General features: G+C 36.7%; 1 protein-coding gene across 35 annotated transcripts in view; it reads left to right on the plus strand.

Moving 5' to 3' along the window:
• LCOR (ligand dependent nuclear receptor corepressor) overlaps positions 1–20,823 on the plus strand; it is a 154,076-nt gene that overhangs the window by 95,862 nt on the left and 37,391 nt on the right. For 27 of the 35 annotated variants that reach the window (XM_015147844.3, XM_077946983.1, XM_015147845.3 and 24 more), the window contains 2 exons: positions 15,162–15,294; positions 20,051–20,338. In XM_015147844.3, coding sequence (XP_015003330.2) covers positions 15,162–15,294; positions 20,051–20,338 — 421 coding nt within the window. The remainder of the gene's footprint in view (positions 1–15,161; positions 15,295–20,050; positions 20,339–20,823) is intronic. The other 8 variants (XM_077946993.1, XM_077946984.1, XM_077946997.1 and 5 more) reach the window with 1 other exon arrangement.

Below are 20,823 nucleotides of genomic sequence, written 5' to 3' on the forward strand. Positions count from 1 at the left end.
CAACTACTCAGGAGGCTAAGGCAGGAGAACTGCTTGAACCTGGGTTGCGGAGGTTGCAGTGAGCCGAGACTGCGGCACTGTACTCCAGCCTGGGCAACAACAGTGAAACTCCATCTCAAAAAATAATAATAATAAATAAAAATGAAATTAAATAAATAAATAAATAAATGGTTGAGGAACCATTCTAGACTAAAGGAGACTAAAGAGTAGTGGAAATCAAATTTAATGAGTGATGCTAAATTGGATTTTAAACTAAGGGAGAATATAAAGGTCACTGGGGTAATTGGTAAAATTTGAGTAAGATTCATATATTAGTTAATATTGTATCAGGGTTAACTTTCCTGATTTTGGAAACTATGTAGTGTGGTTCAGTAAGCAGATATCCTTGTTCTTAGGAAAAAGGGAAATACACACTGAAATATTTAAGAGTAAAGAGGTCTGAGGGGTATGATGGCAACAACTTATTTTCATATGGCTCAAGAAAATGCCGTTTTGTACGCAGTAATTATGAAAAACAAAAAAGACTAAATAATAAGGCAAATATGGCAAAATAACAATTTGTGAATCTAGGTGAAGGGTATATAGCTATTTTTGTAGTATTCCTGCAACTTTTCTGTAAGTGTGAAATTACTTCAAAATAAAATAAAATATTGTAGTCTGTTAAGTGTGCAATAGCATTTTATATAAAGAAACAATGTATGTAACTTAAGAAATGCTTTATTGTTGAAAAATACTAACAATTATGTGAGCCTTCAGTGAATTGGAATCTTTTTGCTGGTGAAAGGTCTTGTCTTGATGTTGACTGCTGCCAACTGATCAAGTTGTTGGTTGCTGAAAGTTGGGGTGGCTGTGCGATTTCTTAAAAGAAGACAACAATGAAGTTTGCTGCATGGATTAACTTCTTTTCAGGAAAGATTTCTCTGTAGCATGTGAGGCTGTTTGCATTTTACCTATACTTCATTCAAAATTGGAGCCAATTCTCTCAAACCCCACTGCTGCTGTATGAACTAAGTTTGCTTAATATTCTATATCCTTTGTTGTTATTTCAACAGTGTTGACAGCATCTTCACCAGGGGTAGATTCCATCTCAAGAAACTACTTTCTTCAAAACATAATGTAGACTCATTTAAAAACAAACCACTTTTTTTTCCTCATCTATAACAAGCAACTCTTTATCCTTTCAAGTCTTGTCACGGGGTTGTAACAGTTAAGTTACATCTTAAGGCTCCACTTCAAGTTCTCTTGCCATTTCCACAATATCTGCGGGTCCTTCCTCCACTGACATCTTGAACTTCTCCAAGTCATCCATGAGGGTTTGAATCAGCTTCTCCAAAACTCCTGTTAATATTTATATTTTGTTCTCCTCTCTTGAATCACGAGTGTTCTTAATGGTATCTAGAATGGCAAATCTTTTCTAGAAAGTTTTTAATTTACTTTGCCCAGATCCTTATAGCCTTGCAAAATGTGTTTCTTAAGTAACAAGACTTGATAGTCAGTATTACTCTGGGATACATGGGCTGCAGAATGGGTATTGTGTTAGTAGGCATGAAAACAACATTAATCTCCTTGTACATCTCCATCAGAGCTCTTGAATGACCAGGTGGATTGTCAATGAGCAGTAATATTTTTAAAGGAGTCTTTTTTTTTTTTTTCCTGAGCAGTAGGTGTTAACTGTGGACTTAAAATGTTCAGTAAACCGTAATATAAACACATGTGCTGTCATCCAGACTTTGTTGTTCTGTTTATAGAGTACAGGCAGTGTAGAGTTAGCATAATTCTTAAGGACCCTTGAATTTGGGGAGTGGTAAATGAGCATTGGCTTCAACTTTGGTCACCACTGCATCAAACTTTAACAAGAGAGTCAACCTGTTCTTGAAGCTTTGAAGCCAGGCATTGACTTGTCCTCTCCAACTATGAAAGTCCTTGCTGGCATCTTCTTCCAGTATGAAGCCTTTTTGTCTACATTGAAAATCTGTTGTTTTGTGTAACCACCTTCATCAGTGATCTTAGAGTGATCTTCGGGATAACTTGGTGTAGTTTCTGTATCAGCACTTGCCACTTCACCTTGCACTTTTGTTATTATAGAGATTCTTTCCTTAAACCTCATAAGCCAACCTCGACTAGCTTCCAGCGTTTCTTCTGCAGCTTCCTCATCTCTCAGCCTTCATAGAATTGAGTATCTGGGTTAGGGTTTGGCTTAAGAGAATGTTGTAGCTGTAGTGGTCTTCTATCCAGACCACTCAGGCTTTCTTCATATAAGCAATAAAGCTGTTGTACTTTCTTGTCATTTTTGTGTTCACTGGAGTAGTGCGTCTGATTTTCCTTAAGAACTTTTTCCTTTACATTCACAAGTTGGCTAACTGACATAAGAGACCTATGTTTTGACCCATCAGCTTTCAGCATGCCTTCCTTACTAAGCTCAATCATTTCTAGCTTTTGATTTAAAATGAGAGACATGCAAGTCTTTCTTTCACTTGAACACTAGAGGTCATTGTAAAGTATATTAACTGGCCTAATTTCTATTGTTTTGTCTCAGGGAATAGGAGGTCAGAGGAGAGGGAGAAAGACAAGGGAACAGGTGTTCAGTGGATCAGAACATACCTAACATTTATTAGTTTAGTTCACCATCTTATACAGGTGCAGTTTGTGGGACCTCAAAATAATTACTACAGTAACATCAAAAATCACTGATTAGGAATCACCACTATGAAATAATAACCATTAAAAAGTTTGAAATATTGCAGATATTACAAAAATGTGACACAAAGTGACCACATGCTCCTGGGAAAATGGCACTGCTAGACTTAGTTGACAGAGGGTTGCCCCAAACCTTTAATTTGTGAAAGACACAGTATCTGCCAAGTGCAATAAAGTGAGGTGTGCCTGTATTTTGTGCCATTGATCTGTATGTCTATCCTTACACCACTACCCCAGTGTCTTTATTATTATATCTTTATATGTAGAAATCTAGTAGTATGAGTCTTCTAATTTTTTTGTTTTTCAAACTTGTTTTGCTAATCTAGGTCTTTGATCTTTCTTAGTTTATAAAGATTATAATCATCTTACCAATTCTTGAAAAAGCCTTTTAGGATTTTGATTAGGATTGTATTGAAACTTAAATTAATTTAGAAAGAATTGGCACGTCAGTAGTAGTATTTGAGTTTACATAGTTTATCTCATCTGTATTCATGTTTAATTTCTCTCAGCAGTTATTTTATACTGTCATTTCCCTTCAACCCAAATAACTTCCTAAAACATTTCTAGTGGCCCTGAGAGAGAGCTACTTTAAATTGTGGAGAAAAGCGTAGGGTCAACTTCTGTGCTTTCAGTGGGGCCGCTCCAAAATGCAGGTGTTGCCAATATGATAGTATTAAGAGGTAGGGCCTTTTAAGAGGTGATTAGGCCATAAGAACTCCTTCCTTCTTAATGGAATTTAAAAAGGGACTTGGTGCAGTGCTAGGCTAGCTTACTTTCCCTTCTCTGCCTTCTGCCGTGTGAGAGTGCAGCAAGAAGGCCCTCACCAGGCACTGAATGCTGTTTCCATGATCATGGAATTCCAGGTTCCAGACTGTGAGAAAATAAGCTTCTGTTATTTATAAATTACTTACTCTCAGGAATTTTGTTATAGCAGCACAAAATGGGCTAGACATACTCCATATTTGAAAATATATTTTAGATATTTTATAGCCTTTCCTAGAAAACATAATAAAGGCTCATATTAGATAATAAAAGTATATATTTGTAAAGCTTTTACTGTTATTACAAATTATGAGAACTATTTTTAATGTTATTATTAAAGCTTTTCCTGTTGGAAAATATCTCAGCCCATTTAGTATTGTATCTCCTCCGCTGCTTTGGGTGATGGATGGTGACACCAAAAAGCGCTGGTAGTTTTTTTTTTTTTTCTTTGAAATGGAGTCTCACTCTCTTTCCCAGGCTGGAGTGCAGTGGTGTCATCTCGGTTCACTGCAACCTCCGCCTCCCAGATTCAAGTGATTATTCTGCATCAGCTCCCGAGTAGCTGGGACTACAGGTGCACACCACCATGCCTGGGTAATTTTTTTGTATTTTTGGTAGAGATGGGGTTTCACCATGTTGGCGAGGCTGGTCTCAAACTCCTGACCTCAAGTGATCCACCGCCTTGGCCTCCCAAAGTGCTGGGATCACCGGCATGAGCCACCGTGCCTGGCAGCATTGATAGTTTCTATAGCTCTTTTTCTCTCTGCTTCTCCCTACCACCTTCCACAATTCCCTTAAAAGAAATGACTTGGGCCAGGCGCGGTGGTTCATGCCTGTAATCCCAGCACTTTGGGAGGCCGAGGTGGGCAGATCACAAGGTCAGGAGATCGAGACCATCCTGGCTAACACGGTGAAACCCTGTCTCTACTAAAATTAAAAAAAAAAAAAAAACTATCCAGGCGTGGTGGCGGGCGCCTGTAGTTCCAGCTACTCGGGAGGCTGAGACAGGAGAATGGCATGAACCCGGGAGGCGGAGCTTGCAGTGAGCTGAGATCGTGCCACTGCACTCCAGCCTGGGCGACAGAGCGAGACTCCGTCTCAAAAAAAAAAAAAAGAAATGACTTGAAGGATACTGGGACATGGGACACAAAGTAGTGCGTCTACCAGAGAACATAACAACCTGAAGATAGATGACCTACACTTTCCCCTGAAAGCTGTATACAAAATTAAATTTTATATGCAAACATATATAAATACATTCTTCATTTGTTTCAGCAGCAGCAGCAGTTAGGAAGTAAAAGAAAAATCCTTTCCATAATGACAGGAAAAAAGTAAGATAATAAGTATGTGGGAACTATATGAATAAACTTTGAAATCCATTAAAGTCCACTTGGGTAAATTTAAAGCAGTTCCTAAAAGAGAAGACTGAATATTTTAAGGATATTACTCTTCCTGAATTACTTTCTAGGTATAATGCTATTGTGATCAAAAACGCATTGTCTGTCTTTGGGGAGCTTTTGCGGGGGGGATAGCAGAATTCACTAATCTAGGTCTTTGATCTTTCTTTATAAGTGATTTTAAATATATAATCTGAAGAATAAAGCTAGAATGGCCAGGATATTTTAAAGATATAAATAATGAGAGGGGATTTTCCTTCCTCTAAATACTAAGACTTACGTAATTTTAAAAATATGCTACTGATGATGGATTTGAAAAATAAATCAATAAAAATGGAATTAATGTTTGTAGAACTATTATGATGATTTTATAAAAAGTACCCTCAAACATTGCTTGGAAAATTAAGTGTTATTCAGCAGATGGTGCTAGAATTATTGGTTAATCATTATATTCCTTCCAGTAAACTCATAGGAAAGGAAAAAAGCTATGTAAGAACAATAAACCATTAAAACATATTGCTCCTTACCAGTAATCAGAGAAGTGCAAATTGAAACAAAGAACCTTATTTTTTTTATTTTTATTTTTTTTTATTTTTTGAGACGGAGTCTTGCTCTGTCACCCAGGCTGGAGTGCAGTGGTGTGATCTTGGCTCACTGCAACCTCCGCCTCCCAGGTTCAAGCTACTTTCCTGCCTCAGCCTCCCTAGTAGCTCAGACTACAGGCGCACGCCACCACGCCTGGCTAATTTTTGTATTTTTAGTAGAGATGGGGTTTCACCATATTGGCCAGAATGGTCTCGATCTCCTGACCTCATGATCCACCTGGCTCGGCCTCCCAAAGTATTGGGATTACAGGCGTGAGCCACCGTGCCTGAGCCAAAGAATCATTTTATACCAATGAAATGTGATGTCTACAAGTGTGGCAACATTAGTACCCCCAACACTGCAAGTGGGAATACAAATTGGTGTAACTTTTTCTTAGAAAAAAGTTTAGGCCGGGCGCGGTGGCTCAACCCTGTAATCCCAGCACTTTGGGAGGCCGAGACGGGCGGATCACGAGGTCAGGAGATCGAGACCATCCTGGCTAACACGGTGAAACCCCGTCTCTACTGAAAAATACAAAAAACTAGCCGGGCTTGGTGGCGGCGCCTGTAGTCCCAGCTACTCGGGAGGCTGAGGCAGGAGAATGGCGTGAACCCGGGAGGCGGAGCTTGCAGTGAGCCGAAATCGCGCCACTGCACTCCAGCCTGGGCGACAGAGCGAGACTCCGTCTCAAAAAAAAAAAAAAAAGTTTGCGAATATGTTTCCGTAAAGAAAGAAATTGTTTCTTTTGATTCATGCTTTCTCTTGTAGTAATCTATCCCAAGGAAATAATGAGAATCTAGAACAAATTCATTAAAATGCAGTTATAGTAACAAAATAAAAAACTGGTCTAAGTGCAAATTATGGTACATTTATTAAGGTGTTTTTGGAGAATATGTAAAGATATAAGAAAGAAAATCCTAATATTGAGAATAGGTAAAATGATCTTCAGTGTGAATCTCATTTAATTTTTTTAAGTTAATATATCTGCATATGTGTTTTTTAGGGGAATGTATCAAATGATTAGCAGTTCATAGCTAAGATTGTTGAGAATACTAGTTGTTTTTACTTTTTCTTTATAACTTTGTGTACAAGGTAGCTTTTTTCAGGATCTTCCAGAGAATGAGAAAAACAAGCATTATTTATAAAAGCATAAACCTTGTAGGATTTCTGTGCAATATATTTGTTTTAAGAAAAATGAAAATATAGATGATTGTGGCTTATAAATTTTTATTGATAAATGGTGAAACCTTTATTTGTGTAGAGGAATAAAAGATAAAATAATACACGTCCCCAATTAAGTTAATACAAAGTTTAGTAGCTTAAATGGAATTGGTTTCAATTTACAGGTGGAAAGACTGTTTTTGAGATGGAGTCTCGCTCTGTTGCCCAGGCTGGAATGTAGTGGCACGATCTGAGCTAACTCAACCTCCATCTCCCAGGTCCAAGCAATTCTCCCGCCTCAGCCTCCTGAGTAGCTGGGATTACAGGTGCGCGCCACCACATCCAGCTAATTTTTGTATTTTTAGTACAGACGGGATTTCACCGTGTTGATCAGGTTGGTTTCCAACACCTGACCTCGTGATGCACCTGCCTCAGCCTCCCAAAGTGCTAGGATTACAGGCATGAGTCACCGTGCCCAGCCGAAAGACTCTTAATAGATTAAAACACAAATAAAAAGATACACTTGAATTTTTCAATATTGATTTCTCTTATGTAGTTCATTAAATAATTCACTTTGAAAAGACTTCTGACTCAACAATTTACAGCTCTCTAGTTTCTTGAAATTCCATAAGTTGAAGATTTTTATAGCATTTGTTTAATATATTTTTCTGCTAAGTGTTTTGTCAGGAAAAAAGTTGTGATGTTCACCTTAGCAAATTTCACAGCTTTGGCAAGACTTGTTTTCTAAATACGACAACTCTCATTTAATGGAGGAAAATAATAAAATGATCTTTAAAATAATCCAGATTCAGAGGATTAAAATAAGATGGTAATAAGCTTTATAATCTTTAAATTGATTCTCTAGGTAAGATTACCTATATTATTTTTGTGTAACTGAATTTAAGCCAAAAATCCATTAAATAAACAGTATAGGACTGTGAGAGATGGAGGAAACCCTTTGGGTTAATGGTGGTGTCACTGTAACAAATGGCTTAACTCTTCTACTGTCATCCCTCCCTCATGTTTTCAGTTGTTTATTAAGGAGAGAGCTTCTTAAAAACTTAAGGACTACTTTCTACCGTAGAGCTATAGAGTCATAAGCTCTGGGAACTTCTAGGCATATATGCTTCTAAGAAGCTCACAGTAGATTATGTAACAGTCGCTTCTGCCTATGAGCCAACCAATCTAGGTGGACCAGTTTCTGCATCCTGAAGGAAGCAACTCCTCCTAGGAGGTAGAAATTCCAGTTGAAATCTGCAACTTTATTTGTATTTTTTTTTTTAAGACGGAGTGTCACTCTGTCACCCAGGCTAGAATTCAGTGGCGCAGTCTTGGCTTACTGCAACCTCAGCCTCCTGAGTAGCTGGGATTACAGGCTTGCACCACCATGCCTGGCTAATTTTTGTATTGTCAGTCGAGATAGGGTTTTGCCATGTTGGCCAGACTGGTGTCAAACTCCTGCCCTCAAATGATCTGCTCACCTCGGCCTCCAAAAGTGCTGGGTTTACAGGCGTGAGCCACCGCACCTGGCCTACGTCTCCAGCTTTACTCCTATTTAGTTTTATGCCAACAACTTGTTTTTTAATAATAAATAAATATTCCTAAATGTATTAAGAATAATAAATGCAAAGAAAATGGTTTTTGAGTTACAGAAGAAGATTTCGCATCATTTTGTTATTTGCCATACTATACATAATGTATTATTTTAGAATTCAGCTGAGGGGAGACGACATGAGTTGGTTTCTTTAACTTTTGCTTATCTTCTGGTGCTATTTTACTTTTTTTTTTTTTTGTGAGACAGAGTCTGTCACTATTGCCCGGTCTGGAGTGCAGTGGTGCGATCTTGGCGCACTGCTACCTCCACCTCCCAGGTTCAAGTGTTTTTCCTGCCTCAGCCTCTTGAGTAGCTAGAATTACAGGTGCATGCCACCACCCCCGGCTAATGTTTGTATTTTTAGCAGAGATGGGGTTTCACCACTTTAGCCAGGCTGGTCTCAAACTCCTGACCTCAGGTGATCTGCCTGCATCGGCCTCCCAAAGTACTGGAATTATAGGCTTAAGCCACTGCGCCTGGTCATCTCCTGGCTATTTTATTAGCTCTGTTTGTTGTATGTCATATAAACTTTTTTATTCTTATTGGTTCATTTTATTGGAAGGGTTGACATCACAAACAGAATTCCAGCAGGGTGCGGTGGCTCATGCCTGTAATCCAGCACTTTAGGAGGCCAAGGCAGGAGGATTGCTTGAGGTCAGTAGTTCTGCAACAACCTGGGCAATAGAGTGAGACTCCTTCTCTACAAAATATTTTAAAAATTAGCCTGGTGTGGTGGCACACACCTGTAATCCCAGCCACTTGGGAGGCTGAGGCGGGAGGATGGCTTTAGCCCAGGAAGTCAAGGCTTGCAGTGAGCCGTGATTGTGCCACTGCACTGAAGCCTGGGCAACAGAGCAAGATCCTGTCTTTAAAGAAAACAAACTTAACAACAACAAAAATAAACAGAGAACTCCAGAACTCTCTGGCTTAGAAAATCTCACACCTAAAAGTGTTGAAAATGATGAAGACCTGTGTGAATAGTAAAGAGACACCTGGAAGGTCCCTCATATTCGTAGCAACAGGTGAAATGACAGAACTGTTAGACGTTTATTTATTTATTTGATTCATGAATCAGGCAGTCTCCTGAGCCAGAGTAGGCTCTGAGGATTCCCCTGTTAGATGTTTAACAGAGAATCAGAATAAGAGACAAACTAAGAGCCCTCCTGGGATTGGAGGAAACCTCAAACATTGGCAACAGCATGCCCCTGCAAAGGGGCCCGGCTTTTACTGGATCAGGCAAAGGAAATTAGAAACTAGTTTCAGATGACTTTTTAAAACTTACCAAAATGAATGAGATGTAGCTAACAGTACTTAGAAGTTTAAATTTAAAAAGCAGATCTCAAATCAATACCCTAATCATCCACATTAGGAAACTAGAAAAAGAAGAGCAAACTAAACCCAAAGCAGGCAGAAAGAGGGAAATAGTAAAGATGCGAGAGCAGAAAGAAATGAAGTAATGTAAAAAATGATAAAATCAACAAAACCAAAAACTGTTTTTTTAAAAAAGATCAACCAATTAGGTAAACTTTAGCTCTGATCAAGAAAAATAGAAGACTGAAGTTACTAATCACAAATGAAATAGAGGAAGTCAGAAGTAAAAAAAATTGGGGAATACAGTGAACAATGTGTATGCCAGCAGTTTAGAGAATTTGATGAAATAGGCAAATTCCTAGAAAGTTACAAACTTACCAATACTGATGTAAGGCGAAACAGAAAATCTGAATAAACCTATGATGCAGATTGAATTGTGTCCCCCTAAAACATGAATCCACCCCTGGTACCTGTGAATGTGACTTTATTTGGAAATAACAGTAGTCTTCCCGCTTGTAAGGGGATGCCTGAAACTACAGATCGTACCAAACCCTATATATACTATGTTTTTTCCTGTACACACATACCTATGATAAAGCTTAATTTGTAAATTAATCACAATAAGAGATTAACAACTAATAATAAAATTGAACAATTACAACAAAAGTTATGTGAATATTCTCTCTCTTTTCTCAAAATATATTATTGTACTGTACCATGGGTAACTGTGGAAAGCAAAACTGCAGTTAAGAGGAGACCACTGTAAGGTCTTTGCAGATGTAATCAATTTATGATGAAGTTATACTGGATTAGAGTGGACCCTAAATCCAATGACTGTTGCCTTATAAGGAGAAAGAGACTTTCTCTTTCTCAGACACACACACAGAGGGAAGAGGACCATGTAAAGATGGAGACAGAGATTGGAGTTACACTGCCACAAGGCAAGGAATGCCAAGGATTGTCAGCAACCACCAGAAGCTAGGAAGAGGCAAGGAAGGACTCTTCTCTAGAGCTTTCAGAGGGAAAATGACCATGCTGACACCCTAATTTTGGGTGCCTGGATTCCAGAGCTGTGAGAGAATAAATCTCTGCTGTTTTAAGCCACCCAGTTTGTGAAAAAATGTAGCACCCCTAGGGAACTAATACAACTTAGAGCAAGCATTGAGATTAAATTAGTAATTTATAAACTTCCATCAAAGAAAAGCCTATGGCCAGGTATCTTCACTGGTATATATATTTTTTCTTTCTTTTTTTAAATAGAGATGGGGTCTCATGATGTTGCCCAGGCTGGTCTCGAACTCCTGGGCTCAAGCGATCTGCCCGCCTCAGCCTCCCAAAGTGCTGGGATTACAGGTGTGAGCCACCACGCTCTGCCTTCACTGGCATATTCTATCAGACATTTAAAGATGAATTAATACCATTTCTTCACAAACTTTTTCAAAGTATAGAAGAAGAGGGAAGACGTCCTTATTCTGTGAGGCCAGTATTATTTATACGAAAACCAAAGATATCACAAGAAAACTACAGACAAATACCATTTATGAGTACCAGCACAAAAAAGTCCTCAACAAAACATTAGCAAACCAAATTTTGCAACATATAAAAAGTGTTATATACCACAACCAAATGGAATGTATCCCAGGAGTGCAAAGTTGGTTTAACACCCTATCTATCTATCTATCTATCTATCTATCTATCTATCTATCTATATTTATTTATTTATTTTGTCTCACCCTGTCGTCCAGGCTGGAGCACAGTGGCATAATCATGGCTCACTGCAGCCTTGACCTCCCAGGCTCAGGAAATATCCCTGCCTCAGCCCCCAGGTAGCTGGGACTACAGGTGTGCACCACCATGCCCAACTGTTAATAATTTTTTAACTGATTTGTAGAGACGGGGGTCTCCCTCTGTTGTGCTCAGGCTGGTCTCAAACTCCTGGGCTCAGGCGATCCTCCTGCCTCAACCTTCCAAAGAGCTGGAATTATACAGGCATGAGCCCCTGTACCTGGCTGGTTTAACACTCTTACGTCAATTACTGTAATACAATGTATTAATACAGTAAGTGACACAGACCACATGATCATCTCTGTAGACACCCTCCAAAATGGCATTTGGCCAAATCCAGCACTTTTTCTTGATGTAAAAACAAACCCAACAAACTAGGAATAGAAGGGAACTTTCTCAACCTGAACTACAAAAACACCCAACTAAAAGATGGAACAGCTTCCCCCAAAATCAGGAACAAGGCAGGATGTCCACTCTCACCATGTACATCCACCGTTGTACATGAGGTTCTAGCCAGGGAAATTAGGCAATAAAAAGAAACCAAAGTCATTCACATTGCAAAAGAAGAGGTAAAACTGTCTCGGTTTACAGATGACATGATGATGTATATAGAAAATCCCAAGAAATCTACAAAACACTGTTAGAGTTTAACAAGTTCAGCAAGGTTCAGAATACCACATCATTTTTTAAAAAACATAATTGTATTGCTATACACTAGCAGTGAACAATATGAACATGAAAGTTTGAAAACTATTTACAGTAGCATCAAAAAAATACAACACTTAGGAATAAATATAAAAGAAGTATAAGACTCATATGTTGTAAATTACAAAATATTGCTGAAAGAAATTACATGGAAAGACATGTTCATGGATCAGAAGACTTAAAATTGTTACCATGGTATTACTTCCCAAATTGATATGCGGATTCAGTGCATTTTCTACCAAAATCCCAACTGACTTATTTGCAGAGATTCACAAGCTGGTCCTAAAATTCATATGAAAATTTAAGAGACTTCAAATAGTCTAAACAATCTTGTAAAAGAAGAACAAATTGGGAGGATTTACACTTTACCAGTTTCAAAACTTACTATAAAACTACCTTGGGCAGCTTAATGTGATGCTGGCTTGAGGATAGATATATAAATAGTGGAATAGAATCGAGAGTCCAGAAGTAAAATGTATGGCCAGTGACTTTTGACAAGAGTTCTAAAACAGTTCTTTGGGGGAAAGAATTGTTTTTTCACCAAAAGGTGCTGGAACCAAGTGAGTATCCACATGCAAGAGAATGAGGTTGGACCCGTTCCTTATGCCATACACTAAATTAACTTGACATGTATTATAGGCCTAAAAGTAAGCCCTAAAACTATAAAATTCTTAGAAGAAAGCATAGGGTTAAATCTTCATGGCCAAGTTTTTTAGGTATAACATCAAAAGCACAAGTGACGAAAAATATATAGATTGGAATTCACTAAAATTAAAGCTTTCGTGCTACTAACAGTACCGTCAGTACTATCAAGTAATAAAACTCAAAGAATGGAAGAAAATATTTGCAAATCATATATCTAATAATGGACTTGTTTCAGAATATATCAAGAATTCTTACAGTGCAACAGTAAAATGGTAAATGACTCAATAAAAAATGAGCAAGGATCTCGGCCGGGTGCGGTGGCTCACGCCTGTAATCCCAGCACTTTGGGAGGCCGAGGCAGGTGGATCATGAGGTCAAGAGATGGAGACCGTCCTGGCCAACACGGTGAAACCCCGTCACTACTAAAAATACAAAAAGCCAGGCATGATGGTACGTGCCTACAGTCTCAGCTGCTCGGGAGGCTGAGGCAGGAGAATCATTTGAACCCGAGAGGCGGAGGTTGCAGTGAGCCAAGATCGCACCACTGTGCTCCAGCCTAGGCAACAGAGTGAGACTCCGTCTCAAAAAAAAAAAAAAAATCAATGATCTGAATGGACATTTTTCCAAAGAAGGTATAATGTGCCAATAAGCACATGAAAAGATGCTCAACATCATTAGTCAATTAGGAAAATACAAACCTTAAACCATGAGATGTACCACTTCTTATCTACTAAAATGGGTGTAATAAAAAAGATAACAAGTGTTCATAAGTATGTGGAGAAGTCAGAACCCATATACATTGTTTTTGGAAATGTAAATGATGTAGCTGCTTTGGCAAATGGTTCAGCCTTCCTCAAAATAGTTAATGTGATAGAGAAATTTATAAAAGAGAATGTTGGCAAATATAGCTATAATAAAGGTTCTCATTATTTATAAGACCTAAAATATTTCATTTAAATTTTTTAATACATTATATAGCAAACTTACTGTGCCTTATATAGCAGTGTTTAAGGATCATTATTTTAGTTTGACTATGCCAGTGCTTCATATTAAGCTTTTTACAATATATAATCCATGCTAAATACATATTTTGGTTGTGCTTTTCACATAAATCTTAGGATGAGAAATTATAGAAAGCCGGTTGCAAATATCAGTGGGTATTTTTTAAATTTTTGAGGGAATCATTTGTACATTATAACATGTCTTCAATATGTTGTTTAATTCCTTTTCATTGTGCTAAGATATGTCCCATTTTCTTATTTAGAGCACTTAGATATGGAAATAAAGACATTAATTCATACATTAAAGTGATTTCAAATAAATTATATGCGCTAGAACTTAAAGAACACTTAAATATGCACTTAGCTTTTTAAAAATACTTTTATTTTCTGTTATTGTAAGATACAAGAGTGGAGGTAGGTGCAAAGTATTGTCAACTTGGTCCAGTGCTCCTGCAGTCTGGGATTAGAGGCTGGGAATCTCAGGGATGATTATAGTACACCGTATTGGAACTTTTTGGTCAGAGAAACTTTCTGATCTACTTTTCTTTTTTTGAGACAAAATCTTGCTCTGTCACCCAGGCTGGAGTGCAGTAGCATAATCTCAAGTGCAACCCCCACCTCCCAGGTTCAAGTGATTCTCAGGCCTCAGCCTCCTGAGTAGTTGGCATTACAGGCATGCGCCACCATGCCCAGCTAATTTTTGTATTTTTAGTAGAGACTGGGTTTCACCATGTTGGCCAGGCTGGTCTCGAACTCCTGACCTCAAGTGATCCGCCTGCCTCAGCCTCCCTAAGTGCTGGGATTACAGGCATGAGCCACGGCGCCCGTTTGGATTCACTGTTTATATTTCAAAGCTGTTCAAACATAGATATACTATAACAAAAGACAATGCATTGCTTACACTCAGAACATGCAGTGCATTCTAGTTTTCAGTTCATTTTGCTAGTGCTGCTTTTGACCAGTTAATCTATTTTACAACCCATTAAAGGTTTGAGAACCACAGTTTTTAAAAAGTAATCTAAAGACAGAATAGTGAATTGAGATGTATTCTGAGTTTTTCTTCCTAATGGCCTTTTAAAAGTGTTTGTGTTTTGTGTCTGGTGAAAAATAGATCTCGTGCTAGGATCCTCAAATGAGATTTGGAATTTAAAATGTTTTTTTTTCTTGTAAATTAAAAACATTCTGTCTGAATTGAGTTGCCTGTGAAAGATAACTATAGTATAATAGAGTGCTTTCAAGGAAATTATCCCTCTGGCACTTAAAGTTTAATTAGACTAAGTTTTGAACAAAACTCATAGTAAAAAAAAAAGTGGATAAAATCCAACTAAAGAATATGTTTACATTTATTTTGCTTTTATACTTTTTCATGAAATTTATACTGAAGTTTTAAAATATTTTAATTGCATCAAATTAATTTGCCTTATTTGCTACTAACTTTGTCTTTGATTTCGTATCTGTGCTTTTGATATTGAATGGGAAAAGACTTTTGTGCAACTATTTCACCAAGTATTTTTGCAGGGACACTTAGTCGGTCTGGATGAACCAGATTCGGGAGCTGGGCAAGAAGCTCTGCTTAAACAAGAGCAAGCAAAAATCATTCGATTCGAGAGACAAGCAGAAGAATTCCTCAATGCAGTCTTTTATAGAAAAGGTTGGTTTCAGTGAAGATGATATTTAGCATCTGCTTGTCTTGTATTATTAATCTCCTTAATTTCGATGTCATTTTTAAAGTTCCTCTTAAAAAGATTTTTCTTTATTGATGATATAATTTATATTGTTCTATATCCCTTGGGTCAAGTTCAAATTGGAATTAGGGTTAAGGTAAACCCTGTTTGCCACATTTAGGCTCTGACGTGATGGTGAGTTAATAGTTTAGAAAATTATTACGAAATTCTAAAAATGTTAAGCTCTCAGTAGTACTATATTTTGTTAGACAACTTATAGAGACAGTTACTGTTTTAATCACTGATAACTAAAACCAACTGTGGTTTTTTTTTTCTTTTAGTGATTCCAACCTGAAATTTCATTTGGAGAGAAAATGTAGTTATATCATAAAATTAGATTTGTAAGCATTTTTTTCCTTGATACAGTCTTGTTTCACTAAAATTTTCTATATTAAAATTAGGGAAATTATTATTATGTAGTAAAACTTTTCCCGCTGCATTTGAGGTGGCATTTAATAGCTCACCCTCTTGCATTTTTAAAATTTATCTTTCTCCTTGAAACTTTTGTAGGCATATTTTACATTTCTTTTGAAATACAGAAAAGTTCTTCAGTCATGGAGTCTTGAGGCTTATAAATCCTTCATAGAGGCATTCAGATTTATTCTCTATTCACAAAGCATAATTGCCATCAGCCAGAACCTTCAGGAAAGTTCCCTTCATATTGCCTTCTAGTGAACAGTCTTTACTTTTAAGAAATTCTAAATGGATTTATACTTCTTATACTTTTCCTCCATTTCCAAGATGGTGGTTACTATGATGGGTTCTAAAAGTTTCATACAAACTCTTGATAATCTTAAATATTCTTATTTAATCTTCAGCAGACTCAGTGATTCCATTTTCTTTAATAATTCTTTATATGTTCTAGTTTACACCTCTCATTCCTCTGGAAATTCCCTCCTTCCCTTTGACATTGGTTAAAAGTCTCGTAAGTGCTGGTTCTGTTGGGTTTCTTTACAGTTGGACACTAACTGGGCTTCTGCTTAATGTGATCAGTATTTCCAAAAGGTGGTGTGAAGTGCAGTGTCATATAAAATTAAGAAATGCACAGAGATTATTGTCTGTGGCACTTTTTTCCCCATTTTCTTCCATGAGCACTCTAGGCAGAATTAAATCGTTTAGTACATCCTTAATTCTCTGTAAACACCCACTAGCATCTCCTGACCTAAATCTCCCAGCTCAGTCTCCTATGTCTTATTATTCCTGCACACTGCTCAGAATTCCAAAATTATGTTCAAAATAATTGTTTTTTTAGTTTTATGAACATTTGATTGTTAAAAGCAAATTTAAGTATCAACAACTGGTAGAGCAGTTCTATCAGTTTGCTTACCAAATAAAATGTCTTTGCAGCTCCTCTCCTGAAGGATGTACACAGAGTCATTGATCTGATGTGTTGTTATAGCAAGCTTCATTATCTGAAAAGAGGACTTCCTCTCCCTAATTTACGTGGAGGAACCACTTTTCATCCACTCTTTGCTTAGGGGACATTAATAAGGTCAATCATAAGACTCCTACAGAAAAGTTCTGTCGCACTTTTTTACTAGTCCCATCCCTTTGTTATAGAGGAATAACTTTAAAGTTTTTATAAAGTTTTAAGAAATTAAGCTTTTGGGTTATAACCTTTAGGGGAGGAATTCGTACCTCAGAATCAGTCTCAGGATAGATTTCAAAAGATGGGAATGCTCTGAAATTGTAAGTTGAGTTTATTTGTTTAAGTACAGGCATGTGATGCCCAGAGAAAGAACTCTTGCTCTGGAATTTGGATATTTTCTTCCCCTTTATGTATTAATATTGATATTTTTAGGTATAATTCTCTTGTAACCATCTCCAAGATAGCCATTAGTACTCTTTAAATTAATACCGAAAATGTTTAGTATCCAGGGATATAATGGACATTTTAATCTGAAGAGAATCTTTTGTTTTAATAAATAATTCAGATGCTTAGATTTGGTCCCTTGTTTCAAAGTATTGTAAATTCTGTGTTTTAAATAATTTGTGTAAAGATTATGTATAGTTAAGTAGAATCAGAGATGGAATAAAAGTAGGCTTTTATGATATGGAATCCATAATAAATTTCATTTTAAGAACAGTAAACCTTCTACAAATGTCATAATGACATTTCTTTTCAGCTTGCTTTGTCACTTGTATTAAAAAGGTTAGATTTGCCTTTTAAGATATACTGTGATGTAACATGTTTTTCTGCAATTTTATTTTTGATCTGATTTGTTGCTTTTATTTGACTTAGTTGTGCTGTGTTCCCCTGGGTGTGGATATGTTTGTAGATGTGTATTTTAAGTATGTCAAAGAATGAAATCTGTTCAGTAAATTTTCACAAGATAGAGAAATTCAAATGGCAGAGATGTATTTCATAAACACTGTCTTGTCTCATGACTGTGTTTTCATTCAATAGAGAGACAAGATTCTGCAGACATTGAGTGCTCAAAGATAGTGGTCTATGGTCCTTGTCCTAATATCTTTGACTCTTCACAGAGCTTTTTATTAATACTACTTAAACACAGAGGCATCTCATAAATTCATAAATTTTATTTTACTTTTTGTATGGAAATTTCCTTTATGTATTACATGTTCTCCAACTATTCAGGGGTGAAAAGGTAAACTAATGTACTAAAACTTGAAATTTATACAATGGGTCATATGGAGATTTATGTAGGGAGAAAAATGGGTCTTAACTGGAAAGTTAAATGACTATTAAGAAAATTCAGTGGATGGAGATATTTAAAAAGCAGTGTATGTATAAAATGTTTATTAAAACACTGAGGAACCATTTTCAGTAACTGTAGCAACTTCTGAACCTTACCTGGTTCCATACCTTTATTTTTAAACCACCGGAAATACTTATAGTCTCTATTTATGGAGAGGACATTTCAAGTTATAAATACTGCTTAGTATGACAGAAACATTGTTACTAGTAGAGTGAGCCTCACTAAACCCCAGAAGATGAAATAAATAGCACAACTTTGTGAGCATCTTCTGGTATTGAGTATCATCCTTTAGGGGGAAAAAAAACCTGTTCTTAGGAGTCCTATGAGGTTTTGATGATGTATTTGTTTGTTTGTTGTTTATTGTGGAGATTTTAGATTTTAGTTAGTAATTAGAGTCAGTTTTTCTTTAACTTTATAAATTAAACTCTTAATTTGTAAGTTCCTTACAGCTCCAAAATACTGTGGGTAAAGTTATTTGCCTTCTATAGCTAATCTTTAAAAGACTAAAGAAACCTTGGTTTCCTGAAAACTGTCTTGGAAAGCCTCAAAGGTGTCTTGGGAAGCAAAGGTCACAGGTAAAACAGTAAGACCGGGGAAGAGTTTTAATCGAGGGTCTATCACTAATCATCTGTATAAATTTGTAGTGGCCACCTACTCTTTTGATCACATTTCCCTTTTTTTTTTTTAAGGACTATTTCATGTTGATTGACTATTTAGTATTCAACTAAATGGAATACACACTTTTTAGACCAGGCAAGATTAGGTATATAGAGGTACACAGAGGTAAACAAACACATTTTCTTCATTTTATTTTTTTTAAAAGGGCTATTTCATGCTGATTGATTTGATTGACCTGTTTAGTATTCAGCTAAATTGAATACACACTTTAGATCAGGCAAGATTAGGTATTTAGAGGTACACAGAGGTAAACACACACAGTCTCAGCTCTTGAGAAGCTTAGTCTTCCTGATTGACTATTATAGTGTGGTAATTATAGAGGCATGATGATAATATATTTATACAAGTCATTTTCCCTTTCATCTTAACCTCTTTTGCCCTTCAGAGTCTCTCCCAGTGCTAAAAGGTTTTTGAGTTAATGAGTTCTTATGGTCTAAACTTAACACTGACTAGATATTGATAATTTAGATGTTTATTTCATTATTTCCCTATTGTTTTACTAGTTGACAGAGTTTATTTAAAGTATCCTTGGAAAATATGTGGTTTTTCTTAGGTTTTTGAGATTTGACATTTAAACACCTAGCCCAGAGGTTCTGAAATTGTGGTCCCCAGACCAGCAGAATCTAAGAACTTGTTAGAGTGCCAGTTGAGTGCCAACTTGAGCCCACCCTAGAACTACTGAATCAGAAACTCTGGGGAGAGAACCCAACAATCTGTTTTTGCAAGCCATCAGGGTGATTCTGATGAACATTAAAGTGTGAGAATGGTTGCCCTAGCCTAAAATGGATCTGAAAATTAAGTATCTCCTTTTATAATCTTGGTATGCCTTCTGTCTTTAATATAAAGTAAATTCAGCACTCATGAACTCAGTAATGCATTCTTCAAATATTTAGGAGAAGGTGACTGAGGAAAAAATCTAGGGAAACCTGATGTGACCTATAGGTATGTTAACATGAAAGTAATTATTTCCTAAGAGAAGGGTTTTGGGATTTCTGTGTCAGGTAAGTGATTCTTGCCCAGAAGATATTCTAGTTGTTATCCCTTTATTTAATTTCATAATGTTCAATTATTATATTGGGGGAAAATGTTTAGAATTATTTTAATGAAAATTTTATTTTTAAAAATCGACAACTCAAAAGCTTAGAAAATATAAGTCAAAGGGGAGATACTATTTTTAAGATAACTGCATTTTAAGAAAAATAAAATGAAATTTTATGTTTACTTGAAAGCTGTTTTTTCTAAGTACATTGTCCCACTTTAAAAGTAAATAAATCTTTATTTACAGACAGTCCCTGGGTCTCCGACCCCAATATTCCCCTAGTGGCCCGTGAGATCATGCAGCGAATGATCCAACAATTTGCTGCTGAATATACCTCAAAAAATAGCTCTACTCAGGACCCCAGCCAGCCCAATAGCACAAAGAACCAAAGCCTGCCGAAAGCATCTCCAGTCACCACCTCTCCCACGGCTGCAACTACTCAGAACCCTGTGCTCAGCAAACTTCTCATGGCTGACCAAGACTCACCTCTGGACCTTACTGTCAGAAAGTCTCAGTCAGAACCTAGCGAACAAGGTATGGTCTGATGTCAAGGTCTCCTCTATCTTATCAGAATACTTTAATTTAGGGAGAAAAAAAAAAGTGTTGGCAAGTAGAGCATCAGCAACAATAATAGCATAAAAACTAATGTGATTTTTAAATTATTTCTTACTATGCAATGATGGAGAAGTACAGCTAAAGTTGTTACAGCCTTATCTGTCAGCAGTTCATGGTCATGATTGATGTACCACTCAGGAAAGTCAGGTGGTTAACAGTTGTCACTAATCTTTCATTTGCTTGATATTTATATAAGCATTTTATATTTTCCATAGTATTTTTATGTTTTTTAAAACTCCTATGGAAAAGTAAGTTTTCCCCTTAACTATAAATTTTCTAGGACTAGCACCTGTCTGAGAAATATGCCTCTACTTGTAAGTATAAGTTATATGCTCTGCAAATGAGATCATAAGGAAAAACATGTATTTGAATTTTGAAAAAGAAACTACTAGGGTTACAAATAG

This window comes from Macaca mulatta, chromosome 9 (assembly GCF_049350105.2).
Source record: "Macaca mulatta isolate MMU2019108-1 chromosome 9, T2T-MMU8v2.0, whole genome shotgun sequence".
NCBI classification, from domain to species: Eukaryota; Metazoa; Chordata; class Mammalia; order Primates; family Cercopithecidae; genus Macaca; species Macaca mulatta.